The 22,480-nt window shown below is 48.1% G+C and overlaps 6 protein-coding genes across 6 annotated transcripts; 3 read left to right on the top strand and 3 right to left on the bottom strand.

Moving 5' to 3' along the window:
* Nucleotides 1–2,187: 2,187 nt before the first annotated feature.
* Pdw03_5066 (Major facilitator superfamily domain, general substrate transporter) lies at nt 2,188–4,956 on the top strand (the record flags this gene model as incomplete). Its single annotated transcript, XM_066100934.1, has 7 exons — nt 2,188–2,568; nt 2,624–2,665; nt 2,806–2,913; nt 3,222–3,237; nt 3,307–3,317; nt 3,368–4,006; nt 4,075–4,956. The coding sequence occupies 7 exons, from the start codon at nt 2,188–2,190 to the stop codon at nt 4,954–4,956; spliced, it is 2,079 nt and encodes a 692-aa protein (XP_065957874.1).
* Nucleotides 4,957–5,237: 281 nt separating this feature from the next.
* Nucleotides 5,238–6,056, top strand: Pdw03_5067 (O-acetyltransferase, putative; the record flags this gene model as incomplete). The annotated part of the gene is made up of 3 exons (XM_014683751.1): nt 5,238–5,338; nt 5,403–5,639; nt 5,693–6,056. 3 exons carry the CDS (start codon nt 5,238–5,240, stop codon nt 6,054–6,056), a joined length of 702 nt encoding a protein of 233 aa, XP_014539237.1.
* A 964-nt stretch (nt 6,057–7,020) lies between these two features.
* Pdw03_5068 (Major facilitator superfamily domain, general substrate transporter) lies at nt 7,021–8,700 on the bottom strand (the record flags this gene model as incomplete). The annotated part of the gene is made up of 3 exons (XM_014683750.1): nt 7,021–7,617; nt 7,674–8,410; nt 8,502–8,700. The coding sequence occupies 3 exons, from the start codon at nt 8,698–8,700 to the stop codon at nt 7,021–7,023; spliced, it is 1,533 nt and encodes a 510-aa protein (XP_014539236.1).
* Nucleotides 8,701–11,166: 2,466 nt separating this feature from the next.
* Pdw03_5069 (C-3 sterol dehydrogenase/C-4 decarboxylase) lies at nt 11,167–12,480 on the bottom strand (the record flags this gene model as incomplete). Its single annotated transcript, XM_066100935.1, has 2 exons — nt 11,167–11,829; nt 11,905–12,480. 2 exons carry the CDS (start codon nt 12,478–12,480, stop codon nt 11,167–11,169), a joined length of 1,239 nt encoding a protein of 412 aa, XP_065957875.1.
* Nucleotides 12,481–14,382: 1,902 nt separating this feature from the next.
* On the bottom strand, nt 14,383–16,167 carry Pdw03_5070 (Ubiquitin-conjugating enzyme, E2; the record flags this gene model as incomplete). Its single annotated transcript, XM_066100936.1, has 8 exons — nt 14,383–15,261; nt 15,314–15,482; nt 15,538–15,549; nt 15,608–15,704; nt 15,759–15,780; nt 15,856–15,950; nt 16,026–16,059; nt 16,135–16,167. The coding sequence occupies 8 exons, from the start codon at nt 16,165–16,167 to the stop codon at nt 14,383–14,385; spliced, it is 1,341 nt and encodes a 446-aa protein (XP_065957876.1).
* Nucleotides 16,168–17,453: 1,286 nt separating this feature from the next.
* Nucleotides 17,454–21,617, top strand: Pdw03_5071 (Rho GTPase activation protein; the record flags this gene model as incomplete). Its single annotated transcript, XM_066100937.1, has 9 exons — nt 17,454–17,459; nt 17,534–17,576; nt 17,674–17,681; nt 17,734–18,135; nt 18,197–18,899; nt 18,960–19,613; nt 19,675–20,760; nt 20,817–21,103; nt 21,159–21,617. 9 exons carry the CDS (start codon nt 17,454–17,456, stop codon nt 21,615–21,617), a joined length of 3,648 nt encoding a protein of 1,215 aa, XP_065957877.1.
* Between the last annotated feature and the right edge of the window lie 863 nt (nt 21,618–22,480).

Genomic DNA, 22,480 nt, shown 5'->3' on the forward strand with positions numbered 1-22,480 from the left:
CCTAATAAGGTATATGGTCGGTAAGGAAACCGGGGGCGCATTAACTACAGCGTAGACTAAAACGATCTTGAAACATGTAGCGACAGAAGGGTGGGGGGGAGAGTCTTGCTTTTAGCAGAACTGAGATATTTGGCAATCTAAACCACCCAGAAGATTATCTACATCGTTTAGAACATTTTCGTAGGTCCTTGGAACTGTTCATGGGGCTTACTGTCATTTGAGTTGATATCACCCATGATCCAAGGCAAAATTTAGAAAGTGAGGGGACTTTTCTTTGTTTTCCCTTGGTTAATGATGATGATGCGGTAGAAATGTTAGGTCAAGGGAGGAAGATGTGAAGATTCGGTGAGAAAGAGGTAGTAGATGAAGACAGGCGAGAAGAAAGGGTGGAGGAAATCAGTGACCCTTGCAATGAACCGAGATTAAAACAATGATGGAGCTGCCGCGTTACTCGTGAAAAGCAAGCTCTCATACATATGCCACGGCACAAAATCAAAATTTGATAGACTTTTTCTACGTCAGTACATCAGGATGAAATGAGCTCAAAGGTGGAGAGAATGATTCAACGTTTCAACTTCTCAGCCGTCTTAGCTATCTCAAAGGAAGAGGATCCTGTAAAACTCGTCCCTGTCTATTCAAGATTGTTTCTTGTAGTCTATGGCAATATGTCCAGTGGCACCATTTGGCCTCAAAATGAAAAATTTATGTACATGTCGAAAAAGCGTTCCGTATTAAATAAGCTTGCGAGGTAGGTGTGCGGAGCACATCAGTCAGCTTGGCAATATGTCGGTCAGGGGAGATTTTGTCCTTGGTATCTGCTAGGAGAGCCTCTTTGTTCTTAAGTCGAGTTGGAGGGGCAACAGTGTTCCAGGACTCCAATAGGTCAACAAAACACAAACTCAATGGGATTGTCCACGGGCTCCATCATCACGAACCAAGTTGTAAAGCATGCTCTGACGTATCGTCCCTTGAAAGGAGACTGTCCATAGGAATTTCCCTTCAAATGCAAGGCAAGTTCACTATGGAACCTTGTATATGTTAAAAGTCGTTTGGCACACGTTAAGCCATTTTCATCGTCTACACTCTAGCTATAACGCAAATAAGGGGGGTCATGTGTGAAAAGAAAGGACAATCAAAAAGATATGACAAGGTCGCAAACGCGGCCGAATATTCTAGGATAATGTTAGATATGTATTTCCTTCCAATACGGCTACAGGTCACTTTCAATGCTGTACCTTATAGGCACTTTGTAGATAGGTAACCCTCGGAAAAAGTGTCAGGGTAGATAGCCGGTGGACTTTACAACTGCCTACCTCTTCTCAACAGTCAACAATAATCCATCTATCAGGATAAGAAACAAGATGGCCCAGAAACACAAAGTTAGAAACAGTATTGAATTGCTAATCGGAAAGAACTTCGGACTTTTCCGACTTCTTTTGACAACAATACAATTCCCAGGAGCTATGAATCCTTGCACTGGGGTGCCACCATCAACGGCGATAATATATATATTTTTTTTCTTGGCATACCGGGGCCAGAATTTCCAGCACTGGGCTAGATTTTGAACAGTGCGAGTCGGTAGACTTAATGCAGGATCCCGATGTTATTCATCAAGCTTTCGGCACCGGGGCATGATCAACTTCTCATTCGACACTACTCGAGGAGCCCGGGACTGTTCGCGATATTCCGACGGAGATATATTGAAGCAGATGATACGCCAAAGGACAAGTTCAACAACTTCAGAAGATGACCAGCATGGCGCAAGATTTTCGAGTCTCAAGCTATGGCCTATGAAATGTTTCTTTCGTTGGCCTCTTTTACCGTTTTGGTCCGACGCAACTGTGTCCTAGATGATCATGGATTTAATAACAGTCACACATCATACATGCATATTCGGGTCGAGGCGACCGAAGCGACAGGCCGAAAGAAGCCCGGCTCTTGGCGATTTAGAAATGAAAAATGAAGGGAAAAAACATTGAGAAGCTCACCTTGAGACCCACAATTTATTTAGATCGCATCTACCGCTCCGTACAACACTCGTGGGGTATGTTTTAAGTCAAATTCTAGGATTCCAACGCCACTTGGAAGTTCTTGTGTGGCATCTTGACTTGCCTCTGTTCAGTGATAAGGACGCTCGGTAATGTGGCGTGCTATGGCGTATTCGTAGTGTGAACTACTTCGCATAGCATGGGATTACCAGGAACCAGTCTCGGGGCCTTCCGAGCGTATTTCTTCGGATGTTTTGGCCCACAATTCTTCAAACTGCTAGTGGGCAACAACACTAGCCAATCCCTACCCATCACTGGGCTCTTTGGTGCGAAGACGTTCATCACTGTTGGCACCTACATCTTATTCTTCTCTGAGATGTGGGGACGCAAGCCGACCCTTTGGATTTCAGTTCCGTTGATGGCCGCGTGCTTCATTATTGTCATGGTGGTTAAGGAACCTTCACCAGCGCCTGATGGAAAAGTCACACCGGCTGGCATTGGCATGGAGGCTATGATCTTCCTAACTAACTCGATCTACCAATTCACATGGGGCCCATTGCCGTGGCCATATACCTCTGAGGTAAGTGATACTCTGTTCATCTATCGACAAGTTCAACCACTGATTCTCATTTTAGATCTTCCCAACCCAAATTCGGGAGTTCAAAACCTCGGTCGCGGTATCAACACAGTGGCTTTTTAACTTCCTTTTCTCCCTGGTGACGCGCTACATGATGAATTCCCGGCGCAGTTATGTGTTCCTTTTCTATGCAGTCTTGGATATCATTATGACAATTAAAGTCTGTTTTTTTTGTCAAAGGGACAAGAGGGCAAAAGTCTTGAAGAGATGGAAACGACATTCCACAGCAAGGCTGCATTTGATGTCGAGGCGGTCCGACGCGAAACGCTCGATGTGGACGAAAAGAATGTACATAACAAGTCCGTAGACTACCCTAGATGGGACATCCGATAGTGACGAATTCTAATCACCAAAAATCAACCAGAAGAGTTGCACAGTGTGTTAACACCACGCCGTTTTGGCAGACAGCCCGAGATTGACCAATCAGAGATATCATGATCGCTCTAGTCTAAAACGGGGCCGCTGACATGAGAAAAATGACCACTTTGCACAGATGCCCATTTGCAATTTTTTTTTCTTTACAATTCTTCTGTGAACTAACAGGAAACGAAACTAGGGATTGTGAGGATAGCAAGAAACCCTAAATTGCTGATCAGTTAGAAAAACCAATGGGCAAGTGAACACTTGTGTTACCTGCTGCAAATCGATCCTTGTGAGTCCATGACTGACAGGGGTTTGTAGGCTATTCCGAGGTTTGGTTTTGCGCATTGGCAATTTTCAAACGGATCTAACAGTTTATTAGTTCTACTGCCACCTTTGTGGTGTGAGCTTTAACATCATCTTTCGCCTGAAATCTGGGGAACTGGACGTGCCTGGCCCTCAAGACGGCCAATGCAATGAGACGGACACCACTAGTTCTACCGATAGTGAGGATGCGGCTCCAGATCCTGAATATAATTCTCAACAAAACAAGGAAGATCCTGAGCCATATGAATATGACTCTGATTACGAATCGACCCACTGTATGAGCCTTGACGGAGAGAAGGAAGAAAGCGAAGATGGTAATACTGATACAAATGATGATCCCGAGCGCCAAATGTATTATAATTGGGCATTGCAAACTTTCAATCCGAGGAGCGCCACAAGGGGAGATTCCGAACTGCGTGTTGGATACTTTGATAGCCCAATGTCGGGCTATTCGACTGATGCCATCTCACCCGAAGAGGCGAGAGGCTGTCGCACCGCCCAGTTCCTGATGCGTAAAACTTCTTCGATGGAACAATGGCAAGCTGACCAATTACATGAGCCCTGGGAGGTCAGTGGGGATTGGTCGTTATCCGGAATTTGTGATGGGACGCCCTCGCGCGATACGGGCATCCCAACAGTGTGGCCCGCGCGAAATGGGATAGAAGATATAGAGGCGGACAATGTGAACCTTGCGGTAGGTTTATCTTGAAAATGCGCTCTTGGGCGGTCTCGGAGGGACAGTTTGAAGTTGACACTTGCAAGGCGCAAGAGACACTACCGGATGACATAGCCATGCCGTTCCATCCATGGTGCTTTGACATCTTCTGCCGACAATCCAAAGTCCAGTTTCAGTGCGTCAATGCATCAGGCCTCATGGCCTGGCGTAATGCAGAGTTTGACTGGGGTGCCGTTGAATCATTTCCTCGAGCCGAAGAGGTCAAAAGTTCACAGGAGCAGTGGTGGTCCCATCAACCTGGTACCGAGTATCTGGTTGCCAATCCCCTTTATATTCCCGGTCTACCAGAAATCCTTCTCAAAGCGACGAAGAAGGAAGGAAAATGTGATTTGCATGACTCGTATGATGAGATTAAGTCATCTCAGTCAGCGACGAGCCGCTCCATCCCATTCCACAATAGCCAGGTCGACCTTTTTTCTTTCCTTCCTGCGGAAATTCGGCTCATGATCATCGATCATTTAAGAGCGAATGACATCACTAGTCTATGCATTGCATCTAGGGCATTCACTGAACTCCCAAACAGTGTGTGGTACAGACTAGTCCGCAGAGAACTGCCCTGGTTGTGGGAAGCCTGGGATGAATCCGAATGCATACACAGCCCTTCGCTCTGGACAAGTGTAACAACAAAGGAGATCAAATCCATTATCAGAGCACGGAATACCTATGCCAAGGCCTTATGTGAAGATTTTTTCACAGAGCAAGCTGCCGAGAGAGTTGCTGAGTACCGATTTCCCCTGTCCGTGATCATGCCGGACCAGGTGAAACTACATCATGAAAACACTGACTGGTGCCGTGTGCTTGTACAAATACATCTCAATTGGGACAAACTCAAGGGTTTGCGGAATCGTCAGCGGATTTGGATGGATGTGGAGGAGGTTGTGAGGCGTATTCGAAAGTTTGATGTATAAAAAATTGGTGATGTAGTTCAGATGATCTGCGTTCTAGAACTTGAAAAGATCACCAAGATAGTACAAAAAGTAACAATGCTTACATTCAAGACTTGCATATGTAAATTTGGCGGTAATAGACTGAATTGGATGTTAAACCCAAATAGGAAGGCCCGCCAGTTCTTGGCGTTATCCACCTCGGCGAATTGTCGGGATATCACCCCGCTTGATGACGGAGCCCCCGCGCATCTCGTGCTAGGTCTATGATCTCTGTTTCCTTGCCAATCAATCTCTTGTTCAAAATGGCAGCCACTGAGAAACGCCCTGAGATCATTGAGCTTGCTCGGGGACTGGCAGGAGTACCCTTGTGCGATGACTATGAGCGCATGGTATCTGGAATGATGTATGTATCATTCACAATATACTTGCAGCCGTATCAAAAACCGGATTGATCTTTATCTGTTCAGGTACAACCCGAACATTCCGAAACTGCTAGAGGCGCGGCATCTATGTCGGGGACGTGCCGCAGACTTCAACAATCTGGATACCAGGACCGTGACATACGACAAGATTGGCGAGAAGCGCCTAGAGTTATTGCGGAAACTCGTTGGTAGAGTTGGAGATGGAACGTTTATCGAGCCGCCATTTTTGCCAGACTACGGGTGCAATACTATCATCGGAAAGGATTGCTTCTTCAACTGGAAGTGAGTCAGCCTTCTCTCCACGTGTCTCATCGAAACTTACCAACAACTCTCAGCGTTACTATACTAGACACGAGCCTAGTTGTCATCGGCGACCGTGTACAGATCGGCACTGGGGTTGGTATCATCACCGCTGGTCATGATACCAGCATTCTTTCTCGCCGCAAATTCGTTGAATTTGGTCATCCGATCTTTATCGAAGACGACTGTTGGATTGGAAGTAATGTGACTATTCTTCCCGGTGTGCGAATCGGCCAGGGATCAACCATTGGAGCCGGATCCGTTGTTACCAAGGATATCCCGCCGTTCTCTGTCGCCGTTGGCACTCCTTGCCGCGTGAAGAAGACAATCCCATCGGCGGAAGAAGAGGAGCAGGATCCTAATAACCAGTACCGCAGTTTGGATCGCGAAGACCGATAGAACTACAATCGAGAATCAAATCGAATTAGAGATTAAAATCCCATCTTTCCGGTTCTCGACTTGACAAGTATTGCCACTATGTCTCGAGTGAAGGTAAAATCTAGCAAACATGTACATTTAGAGTAATCTCCATACAAACTGGCAGATCGATGTGAAGTTTTGTCTGACCCAATCATATGGAAAGGTCAACGTTCTGCTTGTAGTAACAGCACAAAAGCATGGAAGGATCTCTGTTGAACAAAGAGAGAGGAGAGGCGCGCACACAACTCCCGTCCCAGTACAGAAGGTGGGAATTAGAAGAAATCCGGTGCCAAACTGTGAGCAGGTCCAAGGAAGCATTCGACTGGGATACGAAGGTTTTCATCTTCGACCGAGACAGCAAAGCAAGACCGATAGCGTGACGTGCCTACCCACCTACAATGAGTTTACCAGCGCGTACAATCACGCTATCACCCAAAATCTCTGATCTTTGCAGCCCAGACAAGATGACAGAGAGCCCATTGCTCAGATACAATCCAGGGGTTGCCAGGAATACGAGACCCTTCTGGAAGACTGACCAGCCGAGGATCATCACCAGCTGTTTAAGGGAAATCCAACTGCGCAGTGGATGGCCCGGCTGATTGGCACACCGAGAGAGGTGCCTAAGGTTGAAGAACTTACTCTTACTAGCTGCTTCACTGTTTTGTGTCCAACGGGATGATAGTTCTTGGCATCTAGCACACCTGTGCAAAAGGTGCAAGCAGTAGAAGGTAGACGTCCATCTTTGCCAAAAGCGAACGAGATAGGGAAATTGAGAGAGCTCCCGGGGCTTCAAACTGTCCAAAACAAGACACAGATGGCAGGATACGTAATTACATAAGTGGATCGAAAGTAGTTAACTAATTGAAATGTTGAGGAACCAAATTTCCAGTGCCGGCTATAGCATTCTAGGGTACAATTGACCTGGTTTTGTGCAAAGAAACACTTATACCAGATATCTAAAGCCCTTGCGCATGCGCAGAGATTCGTCTGGATTATCGAGGATATCATTCTCAGTCGACCCAGTTCCAGTAACATGAGCAAGCTCACTCTCCTCGAGTTGTTGGTTTAAGCCCATCAGCATCGAGCGGAAATACCAGCATCCACCGACTGTGACACCGAACATCGCCAGCACGATTCCGTAGCTAGAGCGGAACCCATTATTCTTCAAATCCCAAACGTAAGAGCCAGCGACGTTGCCTAGCTGACTGAAGGCGTTAATCATGGCAATGGCGACGGCTCGCTTAGCGGGAGGACGGGGGAATGAAGAACTGATCCACGAGTAGAATACAATGAATCCAGCATAGGACCCAGCCTGTAGGAATAGTGCGACGTAGCGAGCTGCGACGTTGTTGGTGGCCATGCAGATGATAAAACCAACAGCTCCCATTCCAATGGGGCCAATGATGTGCCAGACCTTTTCTTGTGTTTTGTCCGCGTGCCAGGCGTTGACAACGGAGAAAATACAGGAGAAAACCCAGGGAGGGGCGCTCATCAGTAGAGTTGGGACATATCCGAACCCTAGAGTACCAGTGAGGGTAGGCTATGCAGCACGTCAGCACAAGTTCCCCACAGGTTTTTTGACATGACAAAACTTACAAAGAAAGCATTAAAACTGAGTCCAACCACGTAAGCTACGAAGGTAAACATCATAACGTAGATTTTGGGGTCGACGAGAGCCATTTTTAACCCTCCAAAGGCACCAAGCTCTTCACTGTCGGTGTCAGCCTCGCCGACATCCTCGAGCATGCGAAGTTGCGCAACTTGGCGCTCTTCCTCGGTGAATCCGCGTGCATTGTGCGGTAAATCAGGCAAGATAAATGCAGCAAGAAGAGCGAGGAACATTGTCACTGAGCCCTCGATCCAAAAGAGCCAGCGCCAGGCGGCGTGGCCCAAGACACCTTCCATGTTGGATAGGACACCGGCACCAACGAGTGCAGAGAATGCATTGGAGATAAGACTACCACAGAACAAAAGGGCGTTCCGGGTAGTTAATTCGCGGCGCGTGTACCACTTTGAGAGGATGAGTAGGGCGCCGGGCAGGAAAGCCGCCTCGACAAAACCCAGCAGGAAACGGACAGCCACCATATCACCAAATTTCTTGGTGCTGCCGGACAAGGTGGAAACAACACCCCACAAAAGCATGGCCACGGATATGTAGAGAGAGGGCCGGCTTATGCGGTTGATAAACATGTTGGAAGGTACCTGCATGATGATGTAGCCGACATAGAGGATACTCAGGCATGTGGAGTAGTCGGTATTGCTGAGTTTGAGATCTTCCTGCAGACCCTTGAGACGAGCAGCTGCGAGATTATTTCTATCGAGGTAGTTCATAACTTTAATTCACTAGTCATCAGTGATGTGAAGTTTTGTATAGGTCGCCCGTGGGGGTTGAGGGAGGTTTGGGCGGCGACGAGGAGGACTCACTGTAGATTGCCACAAAAAGGCTGCAACGGGCATCTAATTTGCGCTTGAGCTTCTTCTCAACAACAATCCGGCGAGCTGGATCCATCTGATTTAGGCCGTCTTGCTGTGGGGATGCACTGTGTTCAACATTTTCAATCCGTTCCTTCTCGGCCTCGACCTCAATCCGGTCCCGGCTTTCTCGTGAGATATCGTCTGCCATTGTGTGTTTATGTGATGGCTGAAGAAATGGAAATAATCTGTGGACCAGAAAAGATCAGATTGTTGCATTTAAGAGGAAACAACCCCCCTTCTCGTGGCCCCCTCCACCCCCCCCCCCCCCCCCCCCCCCCCCCGCTAGTTTTTTTCATAGACTTCCCCGGTACCCCCACGCCTAAACTCGCATGTGTATCCTACGCGGGGGTTATAGTGGAGCTGGCTGACTTGGCATCCAATTATAGGAAATGTTCCGAAAGGATTTCAGCTTTGGCGAATGGCATCCACGTCCATGACATTGGGCGTCGATCCCCGGTTAAAAACCGGAGATGGAGGCATGAATAGTCCTAAGGAGCATACGGAAAAATAATTTAGCTTCCTAAGTCCTTCCTATAATAATTGCGACTCAAGAGCTACAAGATATAGAGTGTTGTAGGTAATCTCAATCTCTGTCGTCTCGGCTCGGGAACATTTTTAGGGGTCCCGGGATCACAGGGTTAGGGATTTCACTCTCGGACTTCACGGAAACCCCACAAAAGATGACGGAAGAAACCGGCCAACCAAAAGATGCCAGAAAAACCAGAAAAGCCAGAAAAGCCGATCTCCGCACGGAATCCAAGTTCGGAACACGGTACGGGGTGAATCCCCGACTTCCCCGCCTCTCCGCATTCTTTGGGCTTCTTCCTTTTCTACTTTCTCTCACCGAAGCAGCGAGATCCCCCCGCAATGCCACTTTAATTTGAGTCTAACAGAACGTGGGGAAATCTATAACGACCTTGAACTCCGTACGGAGTATATGGAAACAGAAAAATGCTGTTTCGCGGACGTCATCCGAGAAAAACCCTGACAAATTGATTCTTGACCTTTTTGTTGTACTTTGAGGCATTTGTCACTCCAAGCTCAACCCGGCATTTACCCGGTACCCCCACGTTCGGTCTGCCGATACTTTACCGGCCCAGTTTTTAGTGCTTTACATTGGGTAGATGTACACCGCTAACTTTGGCCTGCTCTGTCAGCTCAATTTCCTGTGGTCATCTGAGGTTTAAGTGGTACGGATAATGATGGCAACTCCAAAGAACAGTGCGTCTCAATACCCTTCGATTTGGCTACCCGAGCAGCGGGCAATTTACACCTCGGTGGTGGATGCAAACCTTGGTCCAAGGCTATCCCCATGTAGATTCAGTGTGCCAATGACGGAAGCGGCAATCCCCTGGTGTCGACGGAATTGCTGGCACTAATGTGGTTATGTATGCAAAGTCCGGGCAGAAGCAGAAGAGGACCACAAATGGTAAATTTTGGGGCCAGTAGGATTGGTGGGCAGGCACTCACATAGCTAAAATCATGCTACTTATGGAACGCCCACGTCTACTTTTGTAGCGATTCAACGATAAAATTTTTCAGAAGTCTTCTCAGTGTATTGTCATTGCCGCTTGTGTAATTTTGATCATTGACATCTTTGCACATGACCAAAATTTGAGCAAAAGGGAAACCAAAAAAGTGATCACATTTATCTTCCGAGCACTCATCAAAGGAGAGTGGATTATATGCACTTGCGTCCCTTTGGCGTACGATCCTCTCCTCCAGGGCACTCAATCTGAAGGTACTCAACGGACATTGATCAACCAGAAGAGATTAAAGCTCTTCCTCTTCGGCTTTTGTCTTTCCATGCACATGTCGGAGATGCTGCCGGGTATCATTCCACGTATCGAACGGCCTCCCCCCCCCCCCCCCCCCCCCCCCCCAGATTAGATTTCGATCCCGAATAGTGGTGCTCTAGTCTGCCTGTGGTCTGGTACTGCGGGGGAGAAGATCTTTCAACTCTTTTGCGCTCAGGCCATGTCCTTTTTGTAGATGATAAAGGACGTTGCCGATCAACGTAACTTAGACAGCAAGGAGTCAATCGGGCATTCGGGCTCCGTAATAGAGCAAATTCTTCCAGAAAACAGGTGTCTCGTTCGCGTCAAAGTATAAGGGGTTGTGACAACCCTTGGTCAGTCGAGGCGTCTGGTGCATGATGACAGTAGACTCGACGGTTTGAGAGGAGACAACAGGGGCAGAGTCACAAAGTAAAGTAGGGAATACTGACGGGAGAGTACTTGGTTGAATCGGGGCTCTGGGGATTTAAGCCTCAATTCCAGAGGGATCCATATTGGGCAGGTGCGACTGAATTCGAGATCTCAATCAAAAGGCGCAGTATAGAGGAGCATAAAACTTCGCAGTAGAAGGCAGGTTGGAGGAACGCCAAGGAAGGCAAGTAACTGGTGAGAAGTTAAATATATACTCATAGAAGGAGAGTCTTTTTCATGTCCAATTTAGGGGCCGTTTGATCCTTTGATTTACTGTCATGACTAGAGCTAAAGTCAAGGCTATCGGGGTCTATCAAAAATGCTCCGAAACTTTTCCAGATTTGTCCGGCTTTGGGGGGAAGTCATATTAATACATGAATCCATGAATCTCATGATCTAGCTTTAAACTATAATGCTTTCTTTCCAGTGACCGCTTGATGCTGGGCAACAATGTATCCAACGGCACGAGCAATTCCCTCATCCAAGGGCACAACAGGCAAGTAAGCCAGGCGGTGCTTGGCCTTCTCAGTCGAGTAGTAGCGAGTCATACATGAGTATCGCACTGTCCGGGCAGTGAGACGCGGAGTCTTGCCAAACAATCCCATGACAGTCTCGGCTAGACCACCGACAGTCTCAAGGAGACCCTCGGGCAGAGCCCAAACCTGTTCCGGCTCAACGACGCGGTTGATCAAAGCCCACATAGCACGGGTGACATCCCAGAAATAGACGGGGGAATCATTGGTGATATTGAAAGCTTCACCGTCCACACGCTCGTAGTCGAGGGGCCCGCCCTTACCAGCCGCATGTAGGTCATAGCTCGCGAGAAGCCGGTGTGCAGCAAGCAGGTGACCGTAAGCCACGTTGCCGACGTAGGTGAAATCGAACAGATTGTCGTTATCACCAAGCTGCATCCTCAACACTCTATCTGAAGCTTGGGATCCGTGCTCTAGGATCTTGTGTGTGACTGTTGTATCCTTCTCTCCGTGAATTCCAGCCGGACGGATAGCGGCTGTCAGCATTTGGTTGGGGGACTTCTTGTTGTACATCAGGACGATTTCTTCGGCGTCGGCCTTGATAGATGCAGGGGGTCTGGTTAATGATTGATCCCAATTAAAACTCCGCTTGAGATTCCAACTAAGACTCACCTTAGTCTCGGAGTAGTACTCCTTCTGTGCAGGACCACGGATGTAGGGCCATTCCTCATTGACGTTCTTCAGATCACTCTGTGTGTCGTGGACTACGGAGCTGGAGCTAGTGTAGACGAACGCCTTGCACTTACCACCCCAGTCACCGTGCTCCCCACCGGCGACCTCGAGGAGCGTCCGTGTTCCCTCCACATTGACCTTGTGCAGCAGGGGCTTGTTACCCTCAATCATAGATGGCGACGCAGTGTGAATCACAAGATCAGGCTTGACAGCTCGAAAAACGTCCAACATGGACTCGACGGAGGTGATATCGCCATCATAGTACTTAGCACCGGGAAGACGGTTGTTGGTAGTGCGCAAGTCAACAACAGAGACAGTCGATTGGTAATCCGGGTAGCGTGATCTCAAAGTCGGATACTCGAAGCGCGCATCGCCGACAGGCTTCGGTAGAGCGTAACTGGGGTCAGTCTCGGAGGGGAAATTCAGCAGGTGATCGACAATGTGCCACCCCAGGAAGCCACAGCCTCCGACCACCAGGACATTGCCCAGCTCTAGTGTGCGCCTTTTTGCCGACATAATGTAATTCCTTTGTAAGGAGATGGAGGATAGGAATTGAGCGAAAAGGGGCCGAGGAATTTGGCGGCGATGATCAGGTGATCCGTGCGGGCTATAAGCTCGACCTCAACTTGCCACTCTTCTGCGTTTTCTACTTTTACACTCCATCTTTAGCTGAGCAAATTGTCTTTTGTCTTGGAGTGGGCAGGACTTTTCTCCAATGGAAGGTCACTTTGCCTTCTATTTTTCATCGGCCAAACCAACGGCCGAACGACAAAGGTCAAAGAAAAATTCTTGAATATCCATTCGAATTCTCCAAATCACTCATTGCCGGTTTCTCCGTTGAGCCTCATGCCCGAGATTTGTTTGACTAAATATCAGATACCCTTTGAATCATCCTCACACTATCCACCAATTTCCACTTGAATCATAGCACGTGTTCGGCCAAAATCTTTCAGACTTCCTCGGTAAATTCGAAATAAAACAGTATGGAACAGTATCAAACACTGCTTCAGTGATAACTTCCAATCCTGGGAGTGATCTGAGAGATGTTAGGATGACTATCCAAGGAAAGAACGTCCGACTCTTATCAACCTTGGGAATCCCTTGACCTTGACCTTTTCCATTGCACTAGCTTTCACTTCTATTCACACTCATCAGAATCTCGCTGGCTCTGATATGTCATCATGACCCCTTCAACACGGAGCACCCTTGGTATCAACAGTTCACATGGAATGATGCACCAAGCATTGGTGCCGCCCCTGTCGCTTCCCGAAGGGTCCCCGAAACAGTTTCCGCCGAGGATGCTTCAATCCTGCTCCTCAAGAAACAGTTAGGTAGCCTGACAGTACAGCTTGACAAATACGATTTCAGGGTTGATGGCTTGGAAACAGGCTCCCGATTTTTGCGACACAGCCGCTTCAAAGTCTCGAACGTCAGGTCAGATCACGCCGGCATTTTCACTCAGACACAAAGATATCTGAGTCCAAGTGGAAAAATCTTGGCTAATCTCAAGGTGATCGCCGAGAGGGGAGAGGACCGTAAGAAAATTCGTCGTTGGAAAGGTGTCTTCAAAGATCACTGCTCAGTGTCCTGGGATAAATTCCAAATGCTGAATGGGCTTGTAACACTTGAAACTGGCACGATAGAAATCTTAAAAAATTTGGGCAGATGTGCGTGTTCTTTCAAAGTGGTGGAGGCTGAAGCATCGCCCGCAACGCCGACGAATCCAGAGAATTTGCGATCATTGGATTGACCTGTGGCGCCATGATCCTTCGATTCATGTTCCGCCTGAGGCCTTGCGTCAGCTATGGGTGCTTTATGATTCATGATTGCTATCATGCAGTGAACGAAGTTCCTACTAAGGCTGTTCCCAATCCCCCCGTGTCATTTGGCTAAACATGGAAATTCAAGTCCTTTCATGATGTTGTGTGAGGAGTATCCAATATTCCTCAGTTGTACTGGAACACTTGAAATTTGCAAATGGTCATAGTCAAAAGATGACAACCTGTTCATCTTATTCGCTTATTTCGACCTAGCTACGGAGTGCCTCGTGATGTCTTCTACAATTGTCTCATCCGCGTGATGCACATACTTAGTACGGAGGAACTGCTTTAATTTTCACAAGAGGTCACAAACATCCTTTTTGTGTATCTAGGAATGCTGTTTGATATTAAGATCGATTTTCCAGTGCTAAATGCCGCTTCAGGCCACACGCCACACGCCACACTCCACACTCCTCGGTCTCTCCTCCATCTGAAAGGATATCACCGAAGCGTGGTAGGATATCGTAACGGCAGAAAAACGATACAGTTCAAGTGAGGTAGAATTGATAATGATAGCCAAATGCTGTCATGTAGCCTGTTGCTGAATGACACATTCCTCGGTAAAAATGCGCATTCCGGAACAGTGAGCTAGCTAACCTCAGGACTCCTCCAGAGAAGCTCTAAGCTTGCGTCTATAGAGCCTGCGATCTAGTTCCGAGCCCCAGCACAGAGCGCTTGCCTCTGGGTTTACTGTCATGAGAGGGTTGTATGGGGGGCTGTCGTCCTCCAATGTGGTGATGATACCCTCGATGTGTTGTCCGATTTCTTCAGCATGCGATGGAAGATACATCAACACACCCTGCTTTGAGACGCGAATGTGGTACAGGGGTGATTCGACAAAGACCCGAGGTTGTTCGTCTGGGTGCCGGGGACTGACATAAATCTTGATCTTGATTATGCCACCTTCCAGTCTGGACTCGTTGCGACCAACGTAGGTGAGTCTCCAGACGAACGGGTTATTATCAACCAGTGACAGATCGATGACTTGAGGACAAGCGTCCATTTCCGCTGCAATCTGTTCATGCTGACCCGTTAATTTAACCGCAATTCCGGCATCCTCCTTGACCAGAGCAAGGCCCTCGACGGGCCATCGGTATGTCTCTTCCATCAATCGGTCTCGGAGAGCCAACAAACGGGCTTGGAGGTCGATGTAGTTCCACTCTCCACCCATGGTATTACCATAGCCTTCAAACGGCATTTGAATGAATGGCGTTCCTTGTCTGTGCGCTTCTTCCGCGATTCCTTTCGCGATAGCGTTCTGGTAGAACTCGAGGTACCACAAGAACCGTCGCTTGCAAAAGTCGTGGAACTTGCTTTGGGCAAGCAGTCCCGGCTCGGGTTCGAGTTCGGCATCACTATCTTCTTCCACACTGGATTCCTGACCGACCCTGAGCGCTATTTGGTGGGGAGGGGACGAGGTTTGAAAGGCTTGTTCGAGAGGCGTGATGACTGCTAGTCGTAGATTTTCATGGCGGATCTAGTAAAAATGTGAGCAATGCTAAGCTTACTCTGGCAAGATCGAACCCTACCTTTGACTTGTAGATCTCCATATACTCCGTATCGTTCGCCCTTTCGTTGTCATCAAACCCCGGTTCCAGCGTATACGGATTTGATGATAAGAGGCTCTGAATGGACAGCAGAACGGATTCGAGTCCCTGTGCAGGAGACCATTGCTCACTCCGAGAACCATGCCAAGTTCTGTTGCGATGTTCAGCGAGGCTCCATGGTCACCCAGGTTGTTAGACAAGCTTACCCCAAGATCGACCTGGAAAACATCAATGTCGGATTATGCAGACAGTCAATAGTCCTCAGGGTGCACTTACAAGCAAACCTTCCCATCGGCATACAGATTAGGTCCAAAGCGAGTTCGGCCCCTGTTGGTAGTCCGAATTTTCACTACCGGGGGATTTGCTGGGTAGTCTGATATCCCTCTGATTTAGCAAGTGCCTAATACCCAATAGAAGACCATCGTACCTGACGGTATTTTGATCGAGAACTGACAGACGATTAGGATTGGTTAACCATCCTTCAAGCGGACTAGGGCCAGCCTCGGTGGCTGGGTGGATCTTACCTCATAAAACCCCAGTTCGTATGGAGTACCTGGAGGTCCGATAATAAGGGCCTGTATGTCACGAATGTTGCCCTCTTCATACCGAACGGTGAAGGCTATACCGGGATCAGCAAGCTTCCGTAAAAAAATAATTTAAAGTGTCAAAGAGCCTGAGTTCGAAGATCACATACCAAGTTGCTCACTCCGCTCAACCTGTCTCAACTCCTGATACGAAAACGCGGAGATTAGTGATTGGTCCAGGTAGTTTCTCCAAATGCATCCTAGTTGAAAGGCGCTTACTCGGACGAGGCGCAGTGTACACTGGTCACCCATCTTGCAACGTCTGGACTGAGCCGATGATGTGCTCACGCGTGTTTTGAGGACGGAGAGAGTAGGAGCTTTTGAAAATCTGAAGTTGATCAAAAGTCAGGTGTACGTAAAAATGGATGAAGAGGTAAAGACAGAGCCTGATGAAATCGGGGGCAACTTAAGACACCTCTTCAGCTGTTTGTCTATTCTTTTTGTTCTTTTCTTCTGTTCTTTTGATCTTTTACCTGACCTTTTCGATTCTCTTTCTATGAGTTGACTTTTCTGTCCTCTTTCAAATCAAGTTCATAGCATGTTTTGTACCCTTTGTTGATTTTGTGTACCCACGTCATCTGTCCAGCCTCCTACTTTCTACTAGGCAATCACATCAACCTAGAACGATGTAATGATCAGTCTGATGAGAGAGTCATTCCATGGATCTCCCTGGAAAGTTTGAGAATTTTACAGAAAAGAGCCCTTGAATAATAATTGAATACTACAGATATGAAGACCTGCAGCTGTCTATGACATATCCTCTTGGTTGAACGTTCTTGAGTTTGATGTATACATCCTGAAGCTATCAAAGTGGACTGAAGATCCCGCCTTTTATTCAACCTTTGATGCTATTTAGGATGGTAGTTGTTTTTACATGACAGAGAGGGGGAAAAGACGCAAGTTCTTCTAGCAAATTAATCTCAATATTCAGAAACTAATTTATAGAATGTTCTATAAAAAGCACGCTGATGGCACATGTGAGCGGTACGGAGCAAAAAAAAATAAGCTAGTTATGTCTATCTGCACATGCTTCACAGTACAAAATTGACATCTGCCAGGTCCTCTAATCTAAATCAATCTAATCGAATGTCAACTGTATTCGAATGACATTGAAAATATCTCAATAATCCCCTAAGACGCCAGTCGAAATGGAAATTGTATGTACCACGTGACCCAGGGTCCTGAACTAATTAGGGGGGGGGGGCAACAAATACCCAAGCCATCTCCATCTCCATTCCTCCCCAGCCCACTTCTTTTCCCCTCGCCCTTGCACCTTTTTTTCTATTTTGTTCTGAGGTCCTAGAATTAGCCGTTGGTTCAGTTTGGGATGATTGTTGCCCGATAATCCGCGCCCTCTGTTGGTCTCACCTTGAAAGCTCCTAATCCCCTCGAAACCGGCCCCCGCGTCCTCTAGCCTGCGCGCTTTCAGACCCTTCGTTCACATCAACCTCCTCTTTACCTCCTCAATTCGATTCCAGTGATTTTGCGCATACCCTATTTCCGTCACTACTACATTAGTTACCCCCACGTGTCTTTACATGAGAGTGAGTACACTCTAGGGAACAAGAATGACCCCGGTTAAACCAGGCAAGGCATGAGATTCTAATTTAAGAATTAGACTCTCGACCGTACGCGCCCAGCCTACCTTCAATATCTCACCGGTCTGTAACTGCGTTGCATCTTCGATTCAACCCTTCCCGTCAATCTCGTTCATCACGTCACCTCGCCCGGACCTTACCCTCGATTCTTTGCATGCAGCGTTCGGCGTAATTTATCTCAACAAACCTCACCTTTTCTTTTTGCTGACGGGGGACCAAGATGCCCCCCGGTGGACTCCCAGCCAGCCTGGTTGCAGGCAACCCAAGCGGCCGCCCCACCGTCGATACCTCTGGCTACGGGGCTTGCCATACGAAAAACACTCCTACATCCCCCGAAGACAGTTTAATTCCGTTCGATTCACCATCCACTCGAACCGGGGGCCCAAGCCCTATAACTCCGGTAAACCAGGAGGATGGTGGGCGCTCGAGCCGTGGCCTGGGTCCTGACCAGGCCGGCCTCCGCGACCGCTCAGCAGCCCGAGATCGCTCACGAGTGAACGGGCGTCAAAATAAGTCTCCTGCCGGTTCATCGCGTCTGTGTCAGAAGTGCGGTGAATCTCTTACTGGTCAGTTTGTTCGAGCATTAGGTGGTACTTTTCATCTAGAGTGTTTCAAGTGCGAAGTAAGTTGCTTCTTCTGGCTGGCATTCTGGGGGTCGTCTCTAACTTATATCCTGCTCCCAGGACTGTGGCGAAATCGTTGCTTCAAAGTTTTTTCCTGTCGATTCAGAAGATTCAAGCTGTCAATTTCCACTTTGTGAAACCGATTACTTTAGACGACTCAACCTCCTTTGCCATGAGTGCGGCGGCGCACTACGTGGATCATACATTACTGCATTGGACCGGAAGTATCATATTGAGCACTTCACCTGTTCTGTTTGTCCGACCGTGTTCGGCGCTCAGGACTCTTACTATGAGCACGAGAGCAAGGTCTACTGCCACTTTCACTATTCAACCCAATTTGCCCAACGGTGCCACGGATGCCACACTGCAATCCTAAAACAGTTTGTCGAGATCTTTCGCAACGGTCAAAATCAGCATTGGCACCCAGAATGTTACATGATTCACAAGTTCTGGAATGTCCGGTTATCTCCTGCTGGTCAAACGTGGGAGCCTCCGCCGATGGATGAGGATGCCAGCGAAGACGAGCGCAAGCACATTCGCGATGAAGAAGATATTATGGAAGAGAAGGTCTTCAATATTTGGAATACCCTCTCTACCTTTGAAGAATCCTCCGCCGCTTGCATCTCAGATATGCTGCTTCATGTAAGCAATGGCGCATACATAGATGGTGTTATAGTGGCCAAGCGCTTCATTGAACACGTGGAGGTCCTCTTCGGGGCAGTCGATCAGTTAGCGGATTATATCAAATCCCACGAGTTGAAAGGTAAGTCTCGCGCGGCTGATTCCATATCGTCGGGAATCATCGCTGACTATTCCAAACCAGAACTTTCTTATGGCCGAGAAGCCAAACTTCTCTGCAAAAAGATTGTGGCTTTCTTCGCCCTTCTATCGAAAACCCAGGAAACCGGAGTACGCAAACTTGGCGTCACTCAGGAACTTCTGTCACTGGTGACAGGTCTCGCTCATTACCTCAAGCTCCTTATCCGCATCGGTTTACAAGGTGCACTCAAACTTGAACGCGAGAAGTCTGCATCAGACGGTTTGCAAAATTTCCTAGAGCACCTCCGTGATCTGGAGTCATTAGCCGAGCGCGAAGACGACGACACACCAGTTGACCTGATGGCTGGAGTGGAGGGTTTGGCCGATCAACTTTCGGATTGTTGCATTTCCTGCAAAGAACCAATTGACGATGAATGCGTTCAGCTGGGAAAGAGCCGTTGGCACATCAAGCCGCCTCATCTTTCATGCAAATCCTGTGAGAAGGACTTGACCGCTGACCTCCAAGACGCATTGTGGAGCGACAGTGAGGTACAAGTCTATTGTGGCGCTTGCGCCCACCAAATGCAACTTGGCCCTGCTGTGAAGGGTGGTTTCACTCCAGTCTCAAAATTGCAGCAATTCGTTTTCTTGCTGAAAGTGGCACTCGCACGTCTTCTCGCCGTGCTTCGATCCGGGGGGACCTTGCCTCATACATCAGGTAGGACACTTTTCCCGTACCCCCATTCTGCCGGCAGTTTGTCTAACTTGCTTCGCCCCAGACGACCCGAACCTCAAGGAGTATGACAACAAAGACGGCTATCATGTGACACCCCAGATTCGCCGGGCAAACACACTTTCCCAGGCATACGGCGGTTCCTCGCGAGATGGCTTTGAGGAAACATCCCTTGAGCAGACCGTCGGAGAGATGCGTCGGCTGCGCTCCATTCGCAACGAGCGAACCCTATCCACAACATACAAACGGGCCCGCGCATCCAGAATCATTGATGGACCAGAAGGCAGAAGTGCCCGGCCAGGGTCATCTGGCAATGATGGCAATGATGCGAGAGGCCACGGTTTCCAGATTGTTGAAGAACGGGATGCCAATGGCGAAACCGTAACCGATCTGACATTCGGAAATCAGGACGCTTTGACACTAGATGATATCCCCCGCATTGTTGCTGCTGAGCAAGCCAAGGAGCAGCGACCTAATGCCTACCGGCATGCTGGTACGAAGCTCATTGGGGGGACAGAGCCGATTCCCAGGTACAATCAAGGCCACCAACGGGGAGTGTCGAGTGGAAATTTGGAGGCTCTCATGGAGCCAACACGAACCAAGCGTTACTTCTCAGAACTGACTGCTTTGGAATATTTCATCGTTCGCCACGTGGCTGTGCTACAGATGGAACCCTTGGTAGAGGGCTATTTTACCATGGAGGAGCTACTTTCTCTCATTGAGTCACGTAAACCTACCATATGGAATATCTTTGGTCGTGCCTTCAAAGACAACAAGAAGGGTAGTAAGAAGAAGGGTGTCTTCGGTGTTGGTCTGGACTACTTGGTCGAAAAGGAGGGCACCGAGTCAAGTCACGGTGTTGGCCCTGGTGCGCTTCGCATTCCGACACTGGTTGATGACTCTGTTTGCGCTATGCGACAGATGGATATGTCTGTGGAGGGTGTCTTCCGAAAGAACGGCAACATCCGCCGATTGAAGGACACCGCGGAGCTAATAGACACCAAGTACGAACAAGTAGATCTGACAAAGGAAACACCCGTGCAGATCGCAGCTCTCTTGAAGAAGTTCCTCCGTGAGATGCCCGATCCGCTGTTGACTTTCAAGCTACACAGACTATTTGTCATCTCACAAAGTAAGTCGTGACACCACGGCATCAGTCTGCTCGTGCTATATTAACCTGTATCGCAGAAATGGACGACGCGGAGAAACAGAGGCGACTACTTCACTTGACATGCTGCCTGCTTCCCAAAGCCCATCGTGACACGATGGAAGTGTTGTTTGCCTTCTTAAACTGGACATCATCCTTCTCGCATGTGGATGAAGAGTCTGGGAGTAAGATGGACATTCACAATCTTGCGACCGTCATCACGCCCAATATACTTTACCCTAATGCCAAAAACAGCACAGTGGAGGAGAGCTTCTTGTCTATCGAGGCTGTCAATGCCTTGATTACGTACAACGATGTTTTCTGCGAGGCATGTTGCCCAGGTTGAATAAGTTTCGCCAGACTCATGCTAACTCTATCGACAGATTCCAGAAGACCTGCAATCGGTTTTGGGTGATACTACTCTTTTCAGGGAGAATGCCGAAGTTACGACCAAGGAAATCCTCAAGCGATATGGCGACATTGCTCGAGGCAGCTTTTCACAAAGACCAGAGAATGGCGGCGAGACATTCACGATCACCACCCCCAACCGAAACAACAGCACCCCAGCTTCCGCGCGTATCGAGACCGATCCATCTCAGGATGCAGCCTGGCAGATGCAAACTTCGGTTCGCCATGTGCCCGGGCCCGGCGGACATTCTCATTCTACAAGCACCAACCCCCAGGCTGGGCATGATTTCGTTCCACCTCCGCCAGCAGCGTACCTCCGTGGCCGGAGCACCAGCAACGGTAGCCAGTCAATTGCAGGGGCACCTGATGGTCAATCATCAAATGTGGCATATAGGCCGCGTCCAAGTGCAGGTGCCATGGGTGTTACCGGCTAGACTGGATCTCCTTATACTCTTACACAGCTACAATGCTGTGATACATCATCATCCGACCTCGACTTGCATCCATCTGTCTAATTCAATCTCTGTGGAGTGTTTTCGTTTCTTGTTTCCTGGGACCTTCTTAGCGTTCTTTTTCTTTTCTTTTTTTTAATCGAGTAATAGGGCTGGTTGACGGAGTTACCCCTTTCTTTTCCTTCCATGAAAATTCCCCAAAAGTGATCAACAAGCTGCTCGGTCGCTATTGATTGGTTTCTGTTTGTTTTCTCGCTATCTCTATAGTGGCTGGGATGCTTTTGCCTCTGTTTTTTCCTCTTGTTCATTTGCATCTGATTCGAGGGATCAGCCATACCCATCCCTGTCCCTCTGGGCATAAATGTCCTGTTTTTTTTTTTTCTTTCCTTCTCTATCGCTTTTGATTTCTGAGCATGCTCATTCCTTTTATTATGTGGGCCAGGCTACGGCTATACCTAGACCCCTTTTTCCTTTCTTCTTTTCTGATTCTTCTCCCCGAGGACTTTTGCTTAACTCGTTCCTGGGAACTTTTTATTTCCTTCTTATTTGTTCAATCAATACGATTGTCACGGTTTCTGTGCTGTGTAGTTGCCTAAGACAGATAGTTAAATTGTAGAACCTGGCGAAGTCATGGACAAGTTCTAGACAATCCGATCACTTCGCAGTTTTTCCTTCAAAATGCGATCCAAGTTCCAACACCTTGACTTCCCGAAGTTGTGAATCCTCGATATATATAGTTCTCTACGCACTGAAACTCCACAATTCAACTCTCCTTCAATCCGCCCGACTTTAGTCTGTGTCTTTTATACAATACAGTCAAAGCTGTGTAAAATTAGAAGGCTCCA

This window comes from Penicillium digitatum, chromosome 6, assembly GCF_016767815.1.
Source record: "Penicillium digitatum chromosome 6, complete sequence".
In the NCBI taxonomy this organism is placed as follows: Eukaryota; Fungi; Ascomycota; class Eurotiomycetes; order Eurotiales; family Aspergillaceae; genus Penicillium; species Penicillium digitatum.